The 19,993-nt window shown below is 45.4% G+C and overlaps 1 protein-coding gene across 1 annotated transcript in view; it reads right to left on the bottom strand.

Moving 5' to 3' along the window:
• Nucleotides 1-19,993, bottom strand: part of MTR (5-methyltetrahydrofolate-homocysteine methyltransferase) — a 1,960,411-nt gene that overhangs the window by 1,183,644 nt on the left and 756,774 nt on the right. Inside the window, exon 12 of the mRNA XM_069607970.1 lies at nucleotides 12,715-12,794. Coding sequence (XP_069464071.1) covers nucleotides 12,715-12,794 — 80 coding nt within the window. The remainder of the gene's footprint in view (nucleotides 1-12,714; nucleotides 12,795-19,993) is intronic.

Here is a 19,993-nt window from a genome sequence, read left to right as displayed (position 1 = left end):
TGTAAATAATGATGTTGTGTTGTATTGCCATATTCTTTCTTTATGTGTTTGTCATTTACTGTGAGGGCCAGTTATCCTGTGTTAGAGTGTGTTCCCTTAGCTTTTAGACTAGGCAGGGAATTCCTCAGCAGACTGGGGACAGTAAGGTGTTTTGATATATTTTCTTTAAAAAATAAAATGGCATATTTTGAAAGCTCTACAAACAGTTTTCCGCCTCGCATTACGGACCCTCTCACAATACCCAGTCAAGAGCGATCAAGACCCAAATGTTATATTCCACTTAAAGGTGATTCTTTAGTGCTAAAAAAGTTGTAGAGGGGGGACGTGTACAGCAGGTTTAGCTCCCAAGGAACCACCAGTGCATCTTCTAGTGCGTCCTGCAAAGCGAACTCCAGAGACAATGATCTTGCACTTCCTGTTCTGGTTGGAAGAAAACCAGTCAATCCAAGTACGTCTCAGAATGGAGAAGAGCTCTACAATCTCTCCCGTAAGCTCCCATGTGTGGGGGACCCCTCAGACTGCTCAGCATGTCCACCAAAGTGTTCAGACTGCTAGTGATGCGAGTTCCTGTCCACATTATCATACTATCGCCCAGAAGCAATATAAACAGAGCCTGAGAAACCCCACACCGTCTATTTTGTTGATGTCATGCATGGCAGTAGTGGTGTCCATAAGGGCCAGGAGAGTCTAACTGGTGATGGCAAAAATGACTGCAATGCTACACTACCTTCCGTGAGTTACAGCAGGTTATCAAATAACGTTTCCTGGCCTTCCAACAAACTCCTAACTCCTGCAGATCTCCCCATCTCATGAGCAAGCATCCATCAACGTAGGGACCGATTGCCAAAGCTGCCAGAAGGAGGCCCCTGGAAGCTTATTCACGGATGTTCACCAAAACAGGTCCTTGTAGACCTGTAGGGCAGTCAGGATAATGCCCCTAATAAGATTGTGAACTGAGACCATTGGATCTTCAGGGAGCACTGCATTCGCAGACCTGCTTTTTAACTATGAAGATGCAGGAAGCCATGAGCACCAACATCCTCAAGAAACCCCCCGGGGACCTTTCCAACAAAACTTGCAGAAGGAGGAGCCAGACACCATAAGAAAGCAGCCACAACCGCTCTTAAAATGACAACAGGTGAAGCAAAGCAGTATAGAAACCCAAGTCATGAGTCAGCAGGTTCAGCTCAAGGTAGTGGCAAAGAGCAGGCTCTGTGCTGCCCATGTGGAAGTTCTGTGGAGCCTCCTAACATTTTCTAGATCTGAATTCTTGTCTCTCTCTCTGGGAAGGGAACAGCTATGCCTTGCTCTATAACCAAGACTGCAATTGGAACTGAAGGCAGGTGAAGGAAATCAAAGGATGTTAGCTAGATGAGAAATCCGAATATAAGAGGGACAGCACATGTCGTGTTGGGGTCCTCGACTGCCCTTTCCTTGGACCTTGCTCGCATCAGCACGTCATCAAGACAAGGAAAGACATGCACCTTCCTTTCTAGGTGGATGGATTGCTACCACCGCCATGATCCCCATTAAAACCTGCAGTCGGGCAAAATGGGAACACAGCAAACTGGTAATGAGTGCCACCCACCACAAAACAAAGGTACTGTCAATGTTTGGGTCAATGGGAACATGAAAACGTGCCCGAAGATCGAAAGAGACCATCTTGCAGTTTTAAAGTTTGGGCCAGAAAGTCACCATTTGTTCTTTTGAAGAAACTTGTTTAAAAGCTTCAATTGCAGAATGGGTCAGAGACCTCATTCTTCTTGGCTGCGAGGGAAAATACCAGCAATTGTTGACATCCCCTGATGGAACTAGCTCCATCGCTCGCTTCAGCAGTAGCTCAGAGGTTCCCTGTAATAGAAGCAGTTCTGGAGGAAGCATGGCAAGGGGTGGTTGGTTTGTGCAGGAATAGAAAGCAGTAGAGTCCTGGGCCACAATCTGGAAGACCAAGAAGTCGTATGTTATGGCCTACTACCCCTACAAGAAATGTTGTATCCCGCACCAAACAGGTGACTAGTTAAAGTCCAAGGGGTCATTAAAGTTGTTTAGCTGCTTTGGCGCTGGAAGGCACAGCTGCACTAGTCTTGGTGCGAAAATGACATTCGCACAAATTTTGGCCTTGCTGAAGCTGTGCTCAAGTATGTCCTTTCTGGGAGAAAGAACAGGGTGGATAATAGCCAAGAGAAGACAAGCAGGGTGATCTTGCCAATAGGCCTAAAGACTTAACTGTATACCTAGATACTCTTGACCTTTTTAAGCTCCCATCCGCAAGGGACCTAAAAAGATGGGGCCCATTAAAAGGCATGTCAAGCAGGTAGGCTTGCACAACTAGAGTCTGCGAGAAGAAAAAAAGTGATACTAACACTGGGTCTGACGGTGGGGCACAATGTTTCTAAGCCAGTGGTCTTCAAACTGTGAGGCACTTTTGGAAATGTTATGTACCCCCGCCCACCCACGCTTGTTTAAACCGTTGGGTTGCCTGTTGGACAGGCACATCAATTTGTTTCCGTTTCATGCCCAGCTGCTGCTCATTATGGGTGGTCTTTTATCCTTCTTTGGGGGCTTTTTTATGGGATTCTCTGAAACATCGGGTACATGATTCGTTTCTAAGAATGACTGCACTCCTGCCATGGCACAGTAAACACAATTGACATTTCTAATTTTGCTAGCAGCTAGCTTTTGTCCCCGACTACACATTATCCCCAGGGGCTATGATATTGTCCCGGCACGCAATTTTGAATTGCCGTAGTGCTGGGTCAGCCATGTATTCTCTATTTTCGGTTGATGCCTGGTCGGGGATTTTCTTGCGGAATGTCTGCAGCACTGAAAAACAGCAGACCGCTTTAATGCAGATGCAGACTTCGCTGATCCCCATCCACCCCCAAACAAAGCCAATAAAGATGCACTGCAACCAAACAACCGCAAACCAAAACAAGGAATAACTAACAAGCAAAACCACACCAAAAAGATCCACTGCAACCTAATCAATGCAAGGTGCATGTCCCAAACATTCCAGCGAAATATACGATCTGCTCTGCGACGGAGGGATCGACATCCTATTTGTAACAGAAACACAGACAACTACAAGATCACCCTCAACAACTGCCTGCCTGAATACTTCAAATACATCCAAGCAAACAAAAAAACAAAAGGGGGGTGGGGGATGGGGACTGGCAATCATCCACAAGGAACACCTGAATATCTGTCATGATGCCTACCTCTAAGGAGCCAGGCCGGGCCCAGCAACCCCAGAGGCAGACATTTTCCCCAGGGAAGTCTCAGCGGGCCCAAGTCGGGGCCCTTTGGACTCAGTCCTGGCGCCTTAAGCGCCAGGCTCATAGCGGACCCCAGTCCTGGCGCCTTAGGCGCCAGGCTCATAGAAGAGGATATGTGTTTAAGTGCTTGGGTGCACACTTACCTGATGCAGACCTTGCTGCTTCATCCAGGCCCTCTTGAGGCCTGAATGGGACTACTTTACCTGTAGGACTACTTCACCACCCGGGTGTGGTCGGGGAAGGATACATACCTGATTGGTGGAAGGATACATACCAGGAACTTCTTCCAAGGCTATTTAAACCCCACCCGAACAGCCACACGTGCTTCGCGTTGTTCTGCACCTAGCAGCTGGACGCTCACCATGTCAGCTCCTGCATCCTGACTTCAGCCACGCCTGCCAGCACCCTGGGACACCTGCAAGGGGAGAAAGGAAGAGAATAGGAGAAGAAAAGCCCTTACCTGCTAAATCTGCATCCCGGAGTCATTTCTCCAACGGCCCTGAAAAGGAAGACATCATTTTAAAGGCATTTCGTTTCGATCGCTGCAGCGCTGCATTTTACTCACCTTGGCAAGGCGCTTCCATCTTCAGCAGCGATCTTCCGGATTCAGCTACGCCCCGGCGCCTAGAGGAAAAAAGACAAGAACAAGGTGAGAGGGAGAAAAGGAATAAGGAAAGCTCAGTTTCCTTTTAAGTCTTACCTGTTAGATTATTCCCACTGCATTTCGGGTCCTGCCGCTTCCTGGCATCTCCGGACCCCGGCCCCTATGGGGAAAAAAGACAAAGACATTGAATGAGCGAATGCAAAGACATTACCTGAGCGCTCATCCAGAACTGTTTCACTTCGGGTCGGCGCCATATCTCCGGCACTCCGAACCCCGGCCCCTAAGGAGAAAAAGACATAAGCATTAGCGCTTGCTGCAATTAGACAACGAACATTATTATTAAGCTTGAACTTTTGAACAGAACTTTTACAGCGCCTTACCTGAACAGTCAAGCTTACCTGAACTCCCATCAATCCTCAATCCAGTGAAGTAACTGGGTTTCAACGCGCCCCTGCATCAGAAGCAGGATGGAGAGCTCATCCTTCAAAACCCTAAGGTGAGGCTTCACGGGGAATCGTGGAGGAGGTATCGTGGAGGGTTGGAAGGGAGTGGGAGGCTTGAGCATTGTTCCACAGTTGGTAATACTCCCTTTTCACGCACAGGAGGGTATCCAACGAGCCAGGGAAGCCAGAATAGAGGGGCCCTTCCTGTCCATCTTCAGAGTTCTGCGCCTTCGACGCCGCGCCTCCGTGGGAACCAGGTGAGCATTACAATATCAAATTGGAAGACCCACTAAACATTGATAAATGCAAATCCTTAATCATACGTCTAGCAGTAAGCCCCAAAACAAACCTGAAATTCATACTGATATACACACCACTTACCTGCGATGCAACCTTTGTACACGCCTTCACAGAAGCAATCGCTGTCCTAGCCATCAAACACAATCACCTGATCGTCATCAGAGATTTCAACATCTGGTTCGAAGAAGAAACCACAACCATACAAAAATCGCTAACCAGCCAACTAGCAGCATTGAATCTACAAGAACTAGTCAAAGGAGCAACCCATTCGGCAGGGCAAACACTAGACGCAATCTTCGCGAACAAACAACTCATTACCACGGCACCGCCAATTTAAAAACTCTGGAGCGACCTCCTCATCATTCCCTTCGTTATCAAAATGACAACCCCAACAAACAGTCAACCTGACAAAACACTGAACACCATGAAAAGAAACTGGAGAACCATCAAAAACTCCAACCTAATTTAACTCCTGGAGCTCAACAAACCACATCCAACATTCATGGAAGAAGATGACCTGGACAAAAAAGTAGCCCTGCTGCATTCCTGGATTATAACTACTGTAGACAACATCGCCAAAGAAAAGCCTTTCACTCCTTGTCATAAACGGGCAATGGCAAAATGGTTAACCCCACTACTTAGCAGCATGAAAAGGAAAAAACGAAGATTAGAACTTGATTGGAGAAAACAAAACGACGCTGCGAACAAACTGAAATTCCTACAACACAACCACGCATACAAAAAGGAAATACAAAGAGCGAAGAGTAAACACTACGACAACCGAATCTTTGAAGCACCAAACACCCAAAAAGAACTCTTCAAAATCATAAATGAAATTAAAAACCCTCCGGGATGTAACACACTGACTCCGTCCACGAAACTATGAAGACCACTTCAAAAACAAAAATCAACAAAATCAACAGCATCCAACAAACCATACAAAGCACACCACCTGATCTGACCACGATCCCCACCTACGCCCACAAGTGGAGAAATTTGTCAAACTGGTGAATGAAAACAATAACTCAGGGTCTCTTGAACACCCATGCCCACCAGACATATACAAATCGATTCATAAACAAGGAACGCCCATGGACTATCACAGGTACGTCCTCAACCTTCCTATCGCAACTCAGAAAGTGCCACAAGCCTTCAAATCTGCATACTTCAGGCCACTACACAAAGATACAGCGGGAAACAGAGGACCTCTCCAACTACAGACCCATCTCCAACATCCCGTACACAGCCAAGCTGCTCAAAACGTACATATACAAAATGACCCAAGAATTCATAGAAGAGCACGGCCTACTAGGCCAGGCACAAGTTGGCATCAGACCACTGAGAGGAACAGAATCAGCTCTACTCTCAATATGGGACAATCTAAAAATGAACGCAGACTCGAACAACAGCACTGCCTTGATACTCCTAGACCTATAAGTAGCATTTGACACAGTTAACCACGACACCCTCATAACGAGATTAGAATGACTTGGAATAACAGCGCTCTACTATGGATCAAATCTTTCCTAACAAAGAACAGAAACCGTATGGATGAAACCCTTCAAATCCAGCTCGAGGATTATCCTTCTCCTTGCTACTATTCAACATCTACCTATTTCTACTTATCAGAATCATCAAAAAACACGGCCTCACCTGCTACAACTATGCCGACGATACACATCAAAATACAAGACAACCTGGAAATAAACTCGACAGAAAACTGCCTCCGCAATGTATTCTTCTGGATGAACTCCAACTGCCTCAAAAACAACCCAGGCAAAACAGAATAATGATCATCACAAAAAACAGAGGAGAAAAACTTCATCCCTTGGCCAAGGGAACTCAGGACAACCCCAGCACCCTCGCCGATTGTAAAAAACCTGGGGGTCCTGACAATCTCACGCTAGAGCCACAATTAAATGCCCTTCTCAAGAACTGCTTCTTCCTCCTGCGAGTGGCAAAGAGGATCCTATCGTTCCCCAACAAAACAACCCCCATCATCGCCCTAGTCATGTCCTGAGTAGACTACGCCAACAGCCTATACTTAGGTATGCCTGAACGACTTTAAAAAAAACGACAACGCATGCAAAACGCGGCAGCCAGACTGCTTCTGAAACTACCGCGAAGAGAACACACTACACCAGCGCTGAAAACACTACATTGGCTACCAATAAAACAATGAATAAAATTCTAGACAATGTGCACCACGCATATAGTGTACAACCAAGGCGCTGAGTTCCTGAGAGAAACTGCATCTACATCAACGAACAAGAACGCTCAGATCAAGCATTGACATCCGCCTGGAACCGAAACCCTACAACAAAAGAAAACTTGGAGGATCCTCCTTCTCTCACCAAGCCCCGAAAACCTGCAACGACCTTCCAAAGTACATACGTAGCACAAGAAACCACCTACTATTCAGGAAACTACACAACACTTTGCTCTTCACGTCATAACTAGAAAGACCGGCCAAGGGGGAACACACACAACTAAAACATCAATGAACGAAGAGACAGACCACGACCCACACCAAGTAATCAATGGAAAAACCAGAAGGAAAATATCCCACAAGATACTAACCGACTAACCGGGAGACAGCAACAATACGACAAAAGACCAAATACATAGCAAGACAAAGACAGGAACACTAGGACAACTCATCAATAGGACCATGACCCTAAACTATAGCCATTCCCAACAGACCTAATCACGGCAGCTAGCAAGGGAACAAGAAACCCTGCACCACTAGCTCCAATCCAGAGGGTGAGAAACAGAATGTTTCATCATTACACAATGTTCGTCATTACACAGTGGAAGCACAATGTGCCATCACACACAAACTACACCTAAACAATAACCCCAAGGAAGTCACCCGACGGAAGATCCAACTGAAAGATCGTCATGACAGGAGGAAACTAATGACTGAATACACAGGCTGACCAAGACGGAGGCACTAGAACGCCCCATCAACAGCACTATGACCCTGAACCATTCAAAGCCTCAACCGACCAGTGTCACATTAGATAACAAGAGAATCGATATTATCAACCCAGTTCCACACCGAAAAAAAGGTTCAGACACACCTATCAGTCCATACAATACTCACTATGATACAGCTGGATCAGCGCAGCACCACCACAGTGAGACGGCCCATGAGGAACCAACAACAACCCCACCCACAGGGATTCAGCTCTAACGAAACCAGAAGTACCTGAATCAGGATACAGACCCCACTAACCCAACCCTCAATCTATTGCATACTTAACGCACACAAAAGCCACACAACCATCTCTCTCCCAGCAATCCACACGCAATTTACCACACTGCATCAACAACACATAAACATCACATACAGCACACAAGGTCTCGCCCGATCAGATACTTGCACCAAAGCCCAGCACTCTGTGTATACCGAGCTGAAGCTGCCAACAGCACACCACTTCTCCCACTCTCCTTCTCCCCTCCTCCTGACTAACCCTACCCATCCTCCTTCCCGTTTACAGATCCGCCAGAGCGCCTGGGGACTAGTTCCGTTGGTGACAGTGCGCTATATAAGTACCTTTAACATAACATAACCTCTCCAAAAACGCCTTGCTTGACAACAGAAAAACGTAACTGAGGAACATGGCACCGGCAATTCCCAATGTAAAAAGCACAGCACCAGCTTGTGGCTGTTTGAAAGATTTTCAATGCAGACCACATCTGAAGTGGATTTGTAAAGGAGAGGAGGCTGTGGGAGGAATTTCATAGATGTGGAAACCAAATTCACAAGGACACTTGTGTTCCAGTCTTGTGCTTGCATTTAACAAATTAATGCATTCTGGGATTTTTACTCGCACTAAACTTATATCAAATCAGAGGTAACGGACATCTGGGAAAAAACAGGGTCCAGGAGTCCTCAAAGCAACCCTACCGTTGACGAGCACATCAACACGCAGTATTTTGAAAAGAGACCTATCCTTTGCTAGGGTGACCAGATTTTGAAAATGAAAAACCGGGACAGGTTATTAACATAAAAGAAGAATTAGCACCCCAAGCACATTCAATCCCCTCAAACCCATCTATGTCACAGCCCCCTTCCATGGCACCCGCCCCATGGGATCATGCATTAAAATAAATTTTTCCAGCACGTCTCATATATATATATATTAACATACGTCACTACAGCGCTTTGAGTAGCTTTTGCTTTGATTTTTGTTACAGGCTTTGCCACACTCTTTTTTTAACCAGTCGTAGTGGCACAATCAGTTGATGGATGTGGCTATGGACAAAAAGGTTTGAGATTCGAGGCTACCCTGGGGTTTCTAACAATGGTGATGCTCGAAAAAGTCTGTCATGTAAACATGTCAGCTTGAATTGTTGCATTACAGGTGGCCACCCTCCTTTTCCCACAACCGGGACATGTATTTTAAATTTTAAAAACTCTCGGGACGGAATACAGGGGTTCTAATTCTGGGATGGTCCCAGCAAAACCAGGACATCTGGTCACCCTACCTTTACTGATGCACATTTTCCCTGCGTTGCACCTAAAACACATCTTTCATTTTAATGCCAATGTAGGCCCTTGTGATGTGTACCATTTGTTTTTTTTTTGTAATACACTGGCAAAGCACTATAACCAAGTCAGTCACACTGGAGAGGAAGAAGGGGGCCAATAGACGGTTTAAAAAAATAAACAAGCATTCCTTCTTTTACTATCTTGAGGTGTTGCCGCACTGTACTGTAAAGTCTTCGGATATAAGTAGATCCATCAACCAGATGGCTCCGTTACACCGGGGGCACTGTTTTTTTAAATCCTGGCCTCTAAATTTACAAACGAATGCATTCTGGTAGATGCAGTCTTGGTTAATTTCAATGAAACAAATTGGGCTTAAACACTTATTATAATAATTGTAAATAGAAGGGCCACGCATAGGAAACGGGTGCTCTAAACACCATATACTGTACTAATATCACGGGCAAGCCAGGTCTCCAACTTATTTCCTGGGGAAATTATTGAACATGCCCAAAGAAAACACGAAACTGTTGTGATAGGTGGGTGTGCAGACGAACGTGGTGTGTTTTAATGGCATAAGTTTTACGTTTGTTCATGTTGAAAAAGTCTCTGCTCTCCAGCAGCAATAAGTAAAAGCTCCCAGTAGGGGGATTTTGCTTGACTGTTGCTGCAAGAGCACAGCATTCACTGACGCACATGAAACTGCATCAACTTAGAAATGGCTGCCGCGAAGTGCTTGAAAATCAAGACTAGAAGGGTAATTTTAAAACATTTCCATAGGAACTTATTTTTAGAAAAACAATGGCAATATATCTTTTTTCATTATGGGCAACATTTTTAAAGCATACATTATTAATCTGCCCATCAAACCTAAGTTTGCCTGAGTGCAGCCTTCTCAACCGAAGGAGGGTCTACCATAGCACAGCCCACTGTCCTAAACCATATTCTTAATCAGTGAAATCTGCAGATACCCTTTCCCCCTAGGTGATGACCGTGGAGATCTCGTGCCTTCTTACCCAGGGAAAAACCCTCTATAGCTAGATATGATATGGCATTTATAACGTGCCTATACACAAGTGTTTCAAGGCGCGAAACGGAGCTGGTTGAAATTTAAAGGGTGGTTGCTACTCCCCCCCTGGGTGTGCTTGAGGGTGATGGCTTGCACCTGTGGCATGTAGGTTGTGGCATTCCCCTATTGGGCCACATGCTCTGCATCAGGTGGCCTCTCAAGGATGCGATCTAAATCAACTTAAGGGACAGCCACCATTTTACATTTTAAACTGGCATGGATGTAGTGATTGTTCACATCCCTCTCCTCCAAGGCTGCGTGCTTTCCTAGGTGTCCCTCTGTATGCCCAGTGTGGGTTTTAAAAGCACAAAACTCTTCAGCTAAGGTTTAGATGCCGGGTGTTTGTACTTTATGATTTGCAACTTTATTTCTCCTACAACCCTTGCCGCAGCAGGAGAACAATGCTCACTACATTGCTTCAAAGCACTGGTGATACATGTTTGTTCTTTCTGGGGAAAAAGACAATGAAAGGAGAGTTACAGAGTTTGCTTTACCTGGCAGTGACAGCAAAGGAAACAAAGTAACAAGCCTGTTCAGATTGTTACAGAGTTTCCTTTTGGCTTGCTTAAAGTAAACAAGTCTGTCCCCCTACCGGATGAGAGTTTGGCTACATGGAGAAAACCCTTTCCCTCGGGTCTATGTACTTGTATTTTATAGGTGTTTTCTGGCACATGGGTTCTTTCCAATAGGAACGCTTGAGAGTCCCCAGCTGACAGGTCCCACCCTCAGAAGGGCTGCCTCGTGACAACCATCATTCTCGGATGTAAGCTTCACTCCACCAAATGACCACTGATATTGATATTTTATTTCTATTGCGCTCGTACACAAGTGTTTCAGAGCGCGACAAGGCAAGGCAGGGGAACAGGGGAGAAAAAAACAGCGATCTTACTAGGCCCAGTGACATTGAGAACGTGCAAGTGCATGGGACAGGGGGGAGAAGTGGAAAGTACGAAGCAGAAGAGAAACAGATAAATAACAATAAATAAATAAATAATAAAGGCAGCAAACAGTGGTAGTGTAGCCAGCAATTTGCAAGTGCTAGGTTTAAGGCAGCAGACAGGGTAGATATGATAAGTGCAGGAAGAAAAAGGGGGGCTGTATGGGTACAGATACAGACCCCAGTGCAAGGGGTGGCCCAGGGGCAGTGGGGGAGGGTGGCGGGGTGAGCAGGTACCTGGGCTCTGAGGACAGAGGATGGCCAGGTGCACGTTGCCAAGAGAGAACAGATCAGCAGGGGATAGGGGGAGCAAAGGCAGAAGAAAAGAGGAAGGTCTTGAGGTGCCACCGGAACCGTAGATGGCTCTCCTCAAGTTTTAGAGTGGCAGGGAGGCTGTTCCAGAGGGAGGCCCCAGCCGAAGACAGAGATTTACCCCCAGCTTGTTTCTTTGAAAAACGACTGACCCTGAGGGAGGTAGAGGGGCGAAGAGCTCGAGAGGGGAGGTATTTGCGGAGGGATAGCTGAAGGTATTTTGGACCCAGGCCCCAGAAAGCCTTGTGGACAATGCAGAGGGTTTTGAATTTAATCCTTGCATCCACTGGGAGCCAATGGAGAGATGTTAGAGCTGGAGAGATAGGATCCCAGGGCTTGAGGTCAAGGACAAGTCTTGCAGTCCTGTTCTGGATTAGGTGCAGAGGGCAGAGAGTAGAGGCAGGTAGATTTAGAAAGAGGCTGTTACAATAGTCCAACAAAGAGAGAACCAGAGCTTGGGATACCATGAGCTTCTGCGGGAAGGTGAGGAAAGGCAGAGTACCTCTGAAGAGGTGCAGTAGGAAATTTGACTTTTTGGAGACCTCAGAGATGTGGGCGGAGAAAGAAAGGGTGGAGTCAAAGATGACCCTGAGGTTCTTAGCCTCGCAGGTGGGGGTAGGAGGAGGGCCAAGGGAGGATGGCCAGAGAGTGAGGTGAAAGGATGGTGAAGGTGTGCCGATGAGGAGGATCTCAGTCTTGCTGGCATTCAGACAAAGATCATTGGCGGCACACCAATCTTGAATGGCAGTTAGGCAATCAGAGATGGGAGAGGAGGTGGCAGAGGGCAGTCTGAAAATGAGTCGAGTGTCGTCAGCGTAGCACTGGAAATTTGAGCAGAAAGTGGCAATGCAGTGGGTGAGAGTTGCCAGGTATTGGTTGAAAAGCCAGGGCGAGAGGTTAGACCCCTGGGGAACACCACAGGTAGAGAGGAAGATAGATGAAAGGAAGGACCCAAGTTGGACCTCGGAGGGTCGATCTGAGAGGAAAGAGGTCAGCCAGGCCAGAGCCTGATCAGTGATACCCAGGTTTTCACAGAGACGGTTGAGCAGGATGGTATGGTTGACCATCTTGCTAAACCGGTGCGAATTGGACTCTCTATAATGCTAGCAGTACTGGGTTCTACTCATACACCGATCTCACCCATTATGGGCATGCAGAGTGCTTGCCGAAGCATACATAAGGATGCACATTTACACTTTATAAAACATGTTGATGAATAACGTGCACAAACATCAGATCTAGAAATACGCTCTGATGTGGGTTTTTTCCCCAAACTTACCTGAAAGCAACATATACCCGTCTGAAACAGTTGACGGGGGGATTCTCGGCTTGCAGGATTTAACAGCATTTGCGATTTCTCTGAAAGGAAGCCAAAGCAAACCATTTCTAGTAACTTCAGTTTAAATCTTAAAAAATGACAGACATTTTTTAATTAATCAGATTCAGCTAGGGAGGCAAGCTTAAGGGTGTGAATCAGAAAAAAAAGCATGGATGTGTTGACCTTGTAAATGCCCGTACTCATGAATTGCCAGGTAAAAACGCAACTGATTGAATATCTAAGTTTATTCTGTGAACTCTCTTTTGAATGAAGAGTTGAAAAGTGGAGATTGTTTCTGGGGACAGGTACTGTGACATGAAATCCTACAGTGGGGAAAAAAACGAACATAAGGGCTGGTCAGAAGCGAATGTCAGATTTGTAAAAATATGAAAACAGCTACTCTAAATATGCGACCGTGAGAACAAACATTTAAGAATTAACAAATGCAGCAATTTTATTTAGAGTTTCTACACATATACTACTCAGTACATTACTAGTCAGCTTGTTAGTCAGAAGCTATTTACAGACATTACACCACCTTTTAATTTCAAGTTAAGAGGATTTAAATAACACACACCCCTGTAATGGTGGAGATCAAGTCAACCGGTACGTTTATCAAAAACATAATCTTTGTGTAAAGCAACACCAATGGCTCATCAGCACGGCAGTGTGTAGGAGCTATTTTTTAATGAGTTAGATGAGCAACATGGTTTCCCAGTGCTTAACAATTGGGTAGTGGAATGTGGATGACACATTAGCCAGTTGCGGAAGAGGAGGTGGGAACATAAATGGGAAAAGACATGAACAATATGAATACTTAAAATATGTGCTATAGGACCTAAGGAGTTAAAATATTTAAAGGTGTTCACAATTAAATACAGTTAGTGGGGTGGGATGTTGCTACTGTGGGCCTCAGGAACACCTTCAAGGACGGGAAGTGTTTTTTTCAGACAGTCAACATCCCAACCAGTGTGCAATAGTGTGGGACCAACAGAATACTCGAAACACTGGGTAAAGTCCAACATCTTTATTGGTAAAGCAAGGAAATGTTAGATGAATGCCTATGAGTTTAGGGGGTTTCAACGCAGTAGAGAACTTGAGATAAGTATGTCTGGGTGGGCGTATAACATAAAAAGGTGCAACAGCCTGTTTAAAAAGGAAATCTAATGTCAGTCCAAGTTCTCTAGTCTAATATATATGGAGCCCAGTAGACTCCTTGTCTCACCCACTATCTAGGGATATAGCGCCCAGCACGCTTCTTGGTTTTTTGATGCTTCCTCTTGGTTCCAGCTGCAACCCTCTGAGTCAGAAACACATCCCCTGGCTTTTAAAGTAAACAAGTGCCTACCAGCAAGAATTTCGAAGTACTCCTATTTAAACATTTTTATTGAAATTTTGAATAAATACAAAATGTATAGACATACATAAAAATAGGTTTGGTAATCTATTGGAATGTATATTTAAAAAACATGCAAGAAATTCTCCCCACTTGCCAGGCTCAAGTAAGACCACTCACAGGTCAAGGGTTGCCCTGCTGAGCTCAAGCCCTCAACAGGCACTGGTGTCCCCTTTGTGGTTTTTAGCCCCTGCTTAAAATGGTTCCAAAGCTGTTAGTAGGTTCTTTGCTGTCACTTACCTCTCCCTGGTCTTTGTCAGTCTATGAGATATAGACCACAGCAGATTGTTTGCAGCTTGATTACCTTGTACTCCGACTTAAGTCAGAGGCTGAAGTATAGCCCTCCATAAAATGCGATTTTCATCCTTTATCTGCATGCACAACTTCTTCCAGAACCATTATCTTAACTCCCTGAAGGCCTGCCACCTCCCATTGCCTGTAATACCCCTGGTGAAGCTCTCAATTGCCTAATAATGTGGGGAGAAGCTGGGTAATCGTCATACTGTCTTTGCACTCTTGGATTGGGGGAATTTGTACTTCACCCTTGCCCTACCCCACCCAGTGTCTCCTTTCCCCGCCTAATCTCAGGTCTGGTGGGCGTCTATCTAAATGTTCTAATTGATCAACTTTTTCTCCAGGTGTTGACAGAGGGTTTAAAACCTCTGACATCTTAGAGTGAGACAACGGTGCATCTGGAGGGGCAGAGCAATGCACACCAACCCTTCCCTGCAGCTTTGAAGAGTTTCTGGTAGTGGAGAATGGAGGCTTGAGATTCCACAAGCCATTCAAGCCCTGCAATGAGAATGTAACAGTCTGCGAGACACCTGCTTGTCTATCTCTGCATACAGAATGCTACATGGCCAAGTATCGCTGCAGTCTGGGGCCCGGCAGCATGACTGAACTGAACCCTCACTTTGCTGCCCCTCCATCCCCAGCCAAATAGAAAACGCAAACCCTATTTACCAAGGCTGGTGATCACAGGGTTCTGGCATGGCAAGGGTGTAGCAGAATATGGAGTCAAGACTGATAGCTCCTTTATAATGAAATATATATATATATATATACACACACACATACACAATGCTGTGTCCGACGAAAAAAGTGACTAATGCTAGCACTATCACTTCAACACAGCTCGACGAAGCACAGGCACTCTATCCCAAAAGGTGCTAAATATAACTTTTATTATTGATAAAACATCATAAAACGAATAAAAGTCAGTACCCTTCAATTGCACTTTAAATGCATGTTAGACATATGGTCTTTAATGAATAGCACTTTAACTGTTGTAGATAGTCAATGTATTTAGTAGACGTACCACTCGTGGCAGGAGCGCAACTCGCCGTACTTATATATGTCAAAAAACAGTCATTTCCCTCTGCCTGCTGTATACTGAATTTGCCTATTTTGCCAATGCTAATGTTTACGCGCTGACACTATCTCTTCCTTGTTAGCTCGCGCTTAGAGAGCCTTTCTATCTTAGCTCATCTGTATCTCGAAATAGCCTAGTTCTCATGGTCATTTCATGTATTGAAAAAGCCCATCGGTAATTACCAAAATGTATGTTCAAAGACCATAATTGCCTATTGAAAACGTTTAGATCAGATAGCCTTATGATCATTGTTAGAGTCTCACTCTGAATGAGCCTATCTGTCAGCACTCCTTCAACTCGCTGCCTTAGTATGTTGACCACACCCTACCATCCGAGGAGTACTCCACACACTATACTCATTCTCATCGCCTTAGCCTTATAGGCAAGGGTGACACCGCTCTTCTGCCTACACGCTTCTAGCAACATGATTCGTACCATAACCAACATCACCACGCCCGACCATCCTACTCGCCACACCACGCATGCACTCACCTATGTACCTAACTGCAGCTCCAGACTCCGGAGACTTAGAACGCGCACTCTACCCATGATCTTCACCTCCCGCTCCACGCCGGCCACACAAAGTAATGTCGGATTAGGAACCCATACATCTGGTAAACCTAACACTCCGCACCACAGACCGCACACCTTCCACCCTTGTACTAATATAACACCCATTCTTAATACATCCAAACCACCTAACTCCAGGCCTAAACAGCCACGTCCAAACAGAAACTATGTGGCACCACAACTCAAAGGCACCCTACTTAACGTCCGCTCTCTCACCACCCATGCTCTGGAAATCAACGATCTCATCTCTAGTCAGTACCTAGATATATTAGCCATCACTGAGACCTGGCTACATGAGGCTTCCGGACCATCCATAACTTTAGCCGTACCCGCAGGCTACTGTTACTCACCGAACCGGAAGGAGTACTTGATTCCGACCTGGATCGAGATGTGAGGCGAGTCTTCAGAAAACCCAGATCCCCTGATTTCAAAAGAATCAGGCTTCCTCTTAGAGAGGGGCTCTTTTTCACGACGTACCACTCTGCTATTATGTAAAACAAGACAGAGTAGTCTATAATGCAAAAGAGCGGAATAGAGCGCACCACCAAGCAATGCTGCAAAAAATACAAAAATTGTTTTGAGTACAACGCCAACCTGGTGTAATAGGTATATACAATTATGGAACACAATAGAATCGCTGGTACCTGAGGTAGTGAAAATGAAGGCCTTGAGAGGAAATCCTGTATCAGTTCAGTAAAGTGTTCAGAGTTCCAAGTGTTCAGAGTTCCCAAAATGAAGGATGAAAACGAAAGGATAAAATAACAAATGGGAAGGTTAGTATAGGTAGGACAACCCGAACGGCATGAGGGACGCACTAGGACCGAGTTGGTGCAAATCTGGAAAGCGTTCGTACTGCACTTTAGTGGAAAATACACATCATCTTCACAGGATGTTACACAGTCCAAAGTAGGTGAGGTAGAAGTAAATCCTTAATTAGGCAAGGCTGGAAATAGGACTAAACTGATATAAGACTAAATTCCGCTGGAAGCAAGGGCGCTTGCTGTAAGAAGAAAACTGAAGACTGGAATTCCGTTCTCAGCAGGGAATGGCGTGCTGAAAACCGGGCAGAAGGACAGGCTGAGCGGGGAGCTCAACAGGAGCTTGGCAGTGTAAGGAGACTGCGAGCAGATTCGAAACCGGGGCAACCGATATCGAATGACAAATCCAGGAAGCAAAACAGGAGACAGAAGCCAAGGTCTGGTAACGGTAGAATCAAATACAAAGCAGGATACACGGAGGGTAATCCGAATGGAACAAGCCGTAGGAAGGCTACGAAAAGGAACGTCGTAACGATCAATTAGCAGCAACGGAGCTCCCGCGGCTAACCGCTTTTAAGGAATAAGGAGGCGTGGCTTCCGTGAAAGCGAGGCACGTCTGATCAGCTGTCTAGCAGATCTACGTGACCCAAACAGTTTCCAACTTGTAAGGCAACTTGTAACGCTGCCAGAGCGAATTCCCTGATTGCGAGATACTCCGTGGGAACGATCTCTTCAGTAATGTCCTTTGTTGCTGCCGTAACGTAACAGCTACTCTATCCTCAGACAAGATAGACCTAATAAATTTGGAGGGGAGGTTGCCCTAATCTTTAAAAGATACCCGTCATCTCTGGCCTATTCTCCACCCATGAGAAGGTAATGCAGACATACTATCAGCCAAATTGCCACAAAAAACACGATCAACATTCATGTCATCTACCTGCCCCCAGGGCTCCCGGCAGATTTCCAAGGGCAAATCACCCACCTACTCAGCGAAAACATAAAAAAATGCACCAAAACCATACTCTTAGGTGATCTCAATTTAGGATTCAATGATCCCAATGACAAAGCTGCAATTTCATTCCTAACGGACCTCACTGACTTAGACTTCTCACAGAAAATTATGACCCCCACCCACTCCAAAGGCAGAATTCTGGATTGGTTGGTCGACCATAAATGCAACTCCTCCATCACCTCCAACACCTTCTACCCTTGGACAGATCACAGCTGCATACAATTCACCATCCCCACAGCACCAATTACTAAAACCACCATACACAAATCTGCCACCTTAGCAAGAAGCTCCAAAAAATTAACTGCAAATAATATACGGCCCCTTCTTGACATCCCGTGCCTAGCTCTGCCCTTCTCGAAAGACCCAAACATCCTAGCAGATATTCTTAAGGACACTCTTACTAACGCAATCAACACTATTGCACCCCTAGAAGGAAAAAAGAAAAACAATATTTCCACTCAAACTCATGGTTCACAGATGACCTCCAAACCCAACGCAATAACAAAGGGCAGCTGCAAAAAAACTGGCAGGCTAACCCCAGCGACGCTACTAAATAACTGTTCAAAGATATCGCTAAAAAATACAAAGATGCCTTTTTCAATGCCAAATCTCAAGCCTACAATCGTCGAATATCCGACGCCAACTCTCATTCGAAAGAACTCTTTACCATCTTTAAGGAATTTACAGTTCCTCCGATCTCCACTGACGAGATCGTCAAAGATGAAGCTTGGTGCAATAGCATTCAAGCCGCTATGCTAAAAAAAAAAAAAAAAAATAAAATCGACCTACAAAATAAAATCCTTGACCATTACAATACTCTACCAACATTGAATCAGCCTACACAAACTACCCACTAGCAAAACTATTAACCTCCCTAAATTTGCCTTTAATGACGTCTCAGAATCAGAAGTCAGACATCCTGAAACACTTGAAACCATCGCTATGCAAAGGCGATGTATGCCCTCCCAAGATCATCAAGGACTGCCCTGAACCACTTGCTCCACTTATTAGCGCATTCATTAATACCTCCTTTAAGACTTTCTCTGTCCCAGACAGCCTTAAAGAGACGTGGGTACGCCCCCTCCTGAAAAAGCCGACTTTAGACCCCGCTCAGCCTAACAACTACAGATCTATAACAGTCCCCTTCCTTCTCAAAATATTAGACAAAGTAGCTCACAGCTAAATCCAACTTTACCTTGAAACAAACTCCATCCTAGGTAACAGACTGTCAGGATTCCGTAAAGGTCATAGAACCGAAACTCTGCTGGATTTAAAAAAACAAATTACCAAGGTCTTTGACACAGGTAAACCCGCCCTCTTTCTCCTCCTAGACCTCTCAGTGGCGTTCGACCTAGTGGACCAAAAAACCCTCACTGCACACCTCACCCACTCAGCACATTTCTCCGACCTAGCTACTTCCTGGATCACATCCTTCTTAGAAGGTAGAGCCATGAAAGTTTTCTCAAACACCTCTAATGCAGCACCCACCATCATACACTGCGGTGTCCCACAGGGATCATGTACTGCTCCCACGCTGTACAATCTTTTCACAAAGCCTCTTTTTAATAACTCGATGCACTTGGGATCGCATTTACCAACTATGCAGACGATACCAAAGTGCTCCTCCCCCTAACAGGCGAATATCACAAAGACGCCCTAGCTCTAAAACAAATATACGCCACAATTCAAGCGTGGATGGTCACTAATGGCCTTTGCCTTAACGGGGTTAAGACGGAGATCCTTATTCTTAGCCAAAAGTCCACACTTGCTAAGTTAGACAGTCTCTACACCAACTTCATCATTGACAACTGCACCATCCCGGTCTCATCTGTCAAAACTCTAGGTGTCCACATTGATGCGACCCTGTCCATGAATAAGCAGGTCAGCGCGATTGTCTCCTCCTCTGTCTTAAGCACCAAATTCATCAATGCCATCAAACCATTCTTAACCAAGGAAAACTGTCTCTCAATAGCTAGATCTACCATAGGTGCTAAGCTTGATCATTGCAACACTCTCCTAGCCGGCACCTCTGTAAAAAACAAACAGACTTCAAATAACCCAAAATAACTCCCTAAGAGCAGCCTTGAGCATCTCAAAAAGAGACCACATTTCACAAGTAAGAAAGTCAGTTC

The sequence above is a fragment of the Ambystoma mexicanum genome, chromosome 4q (genome assembly GCF_040938575.1).
Source record: "Ambystoma mexicanum isolate Mex_15411 chromosome 4q, UKY_AmexF1_1, whole genome shotgun sequence".
NCBI classification, from domain to species: Eukaryota; Metazoa; Chordata; class Amphibia; order Caudata; family Ambystomatidae; genus Ambystoma; species Ambystoma mexicanum.
The sequence above is the reverse complement of the archived record's forward strand: the minus strand, read 5'-3'. Positions and strand labels throughout refer to the sequence as shown.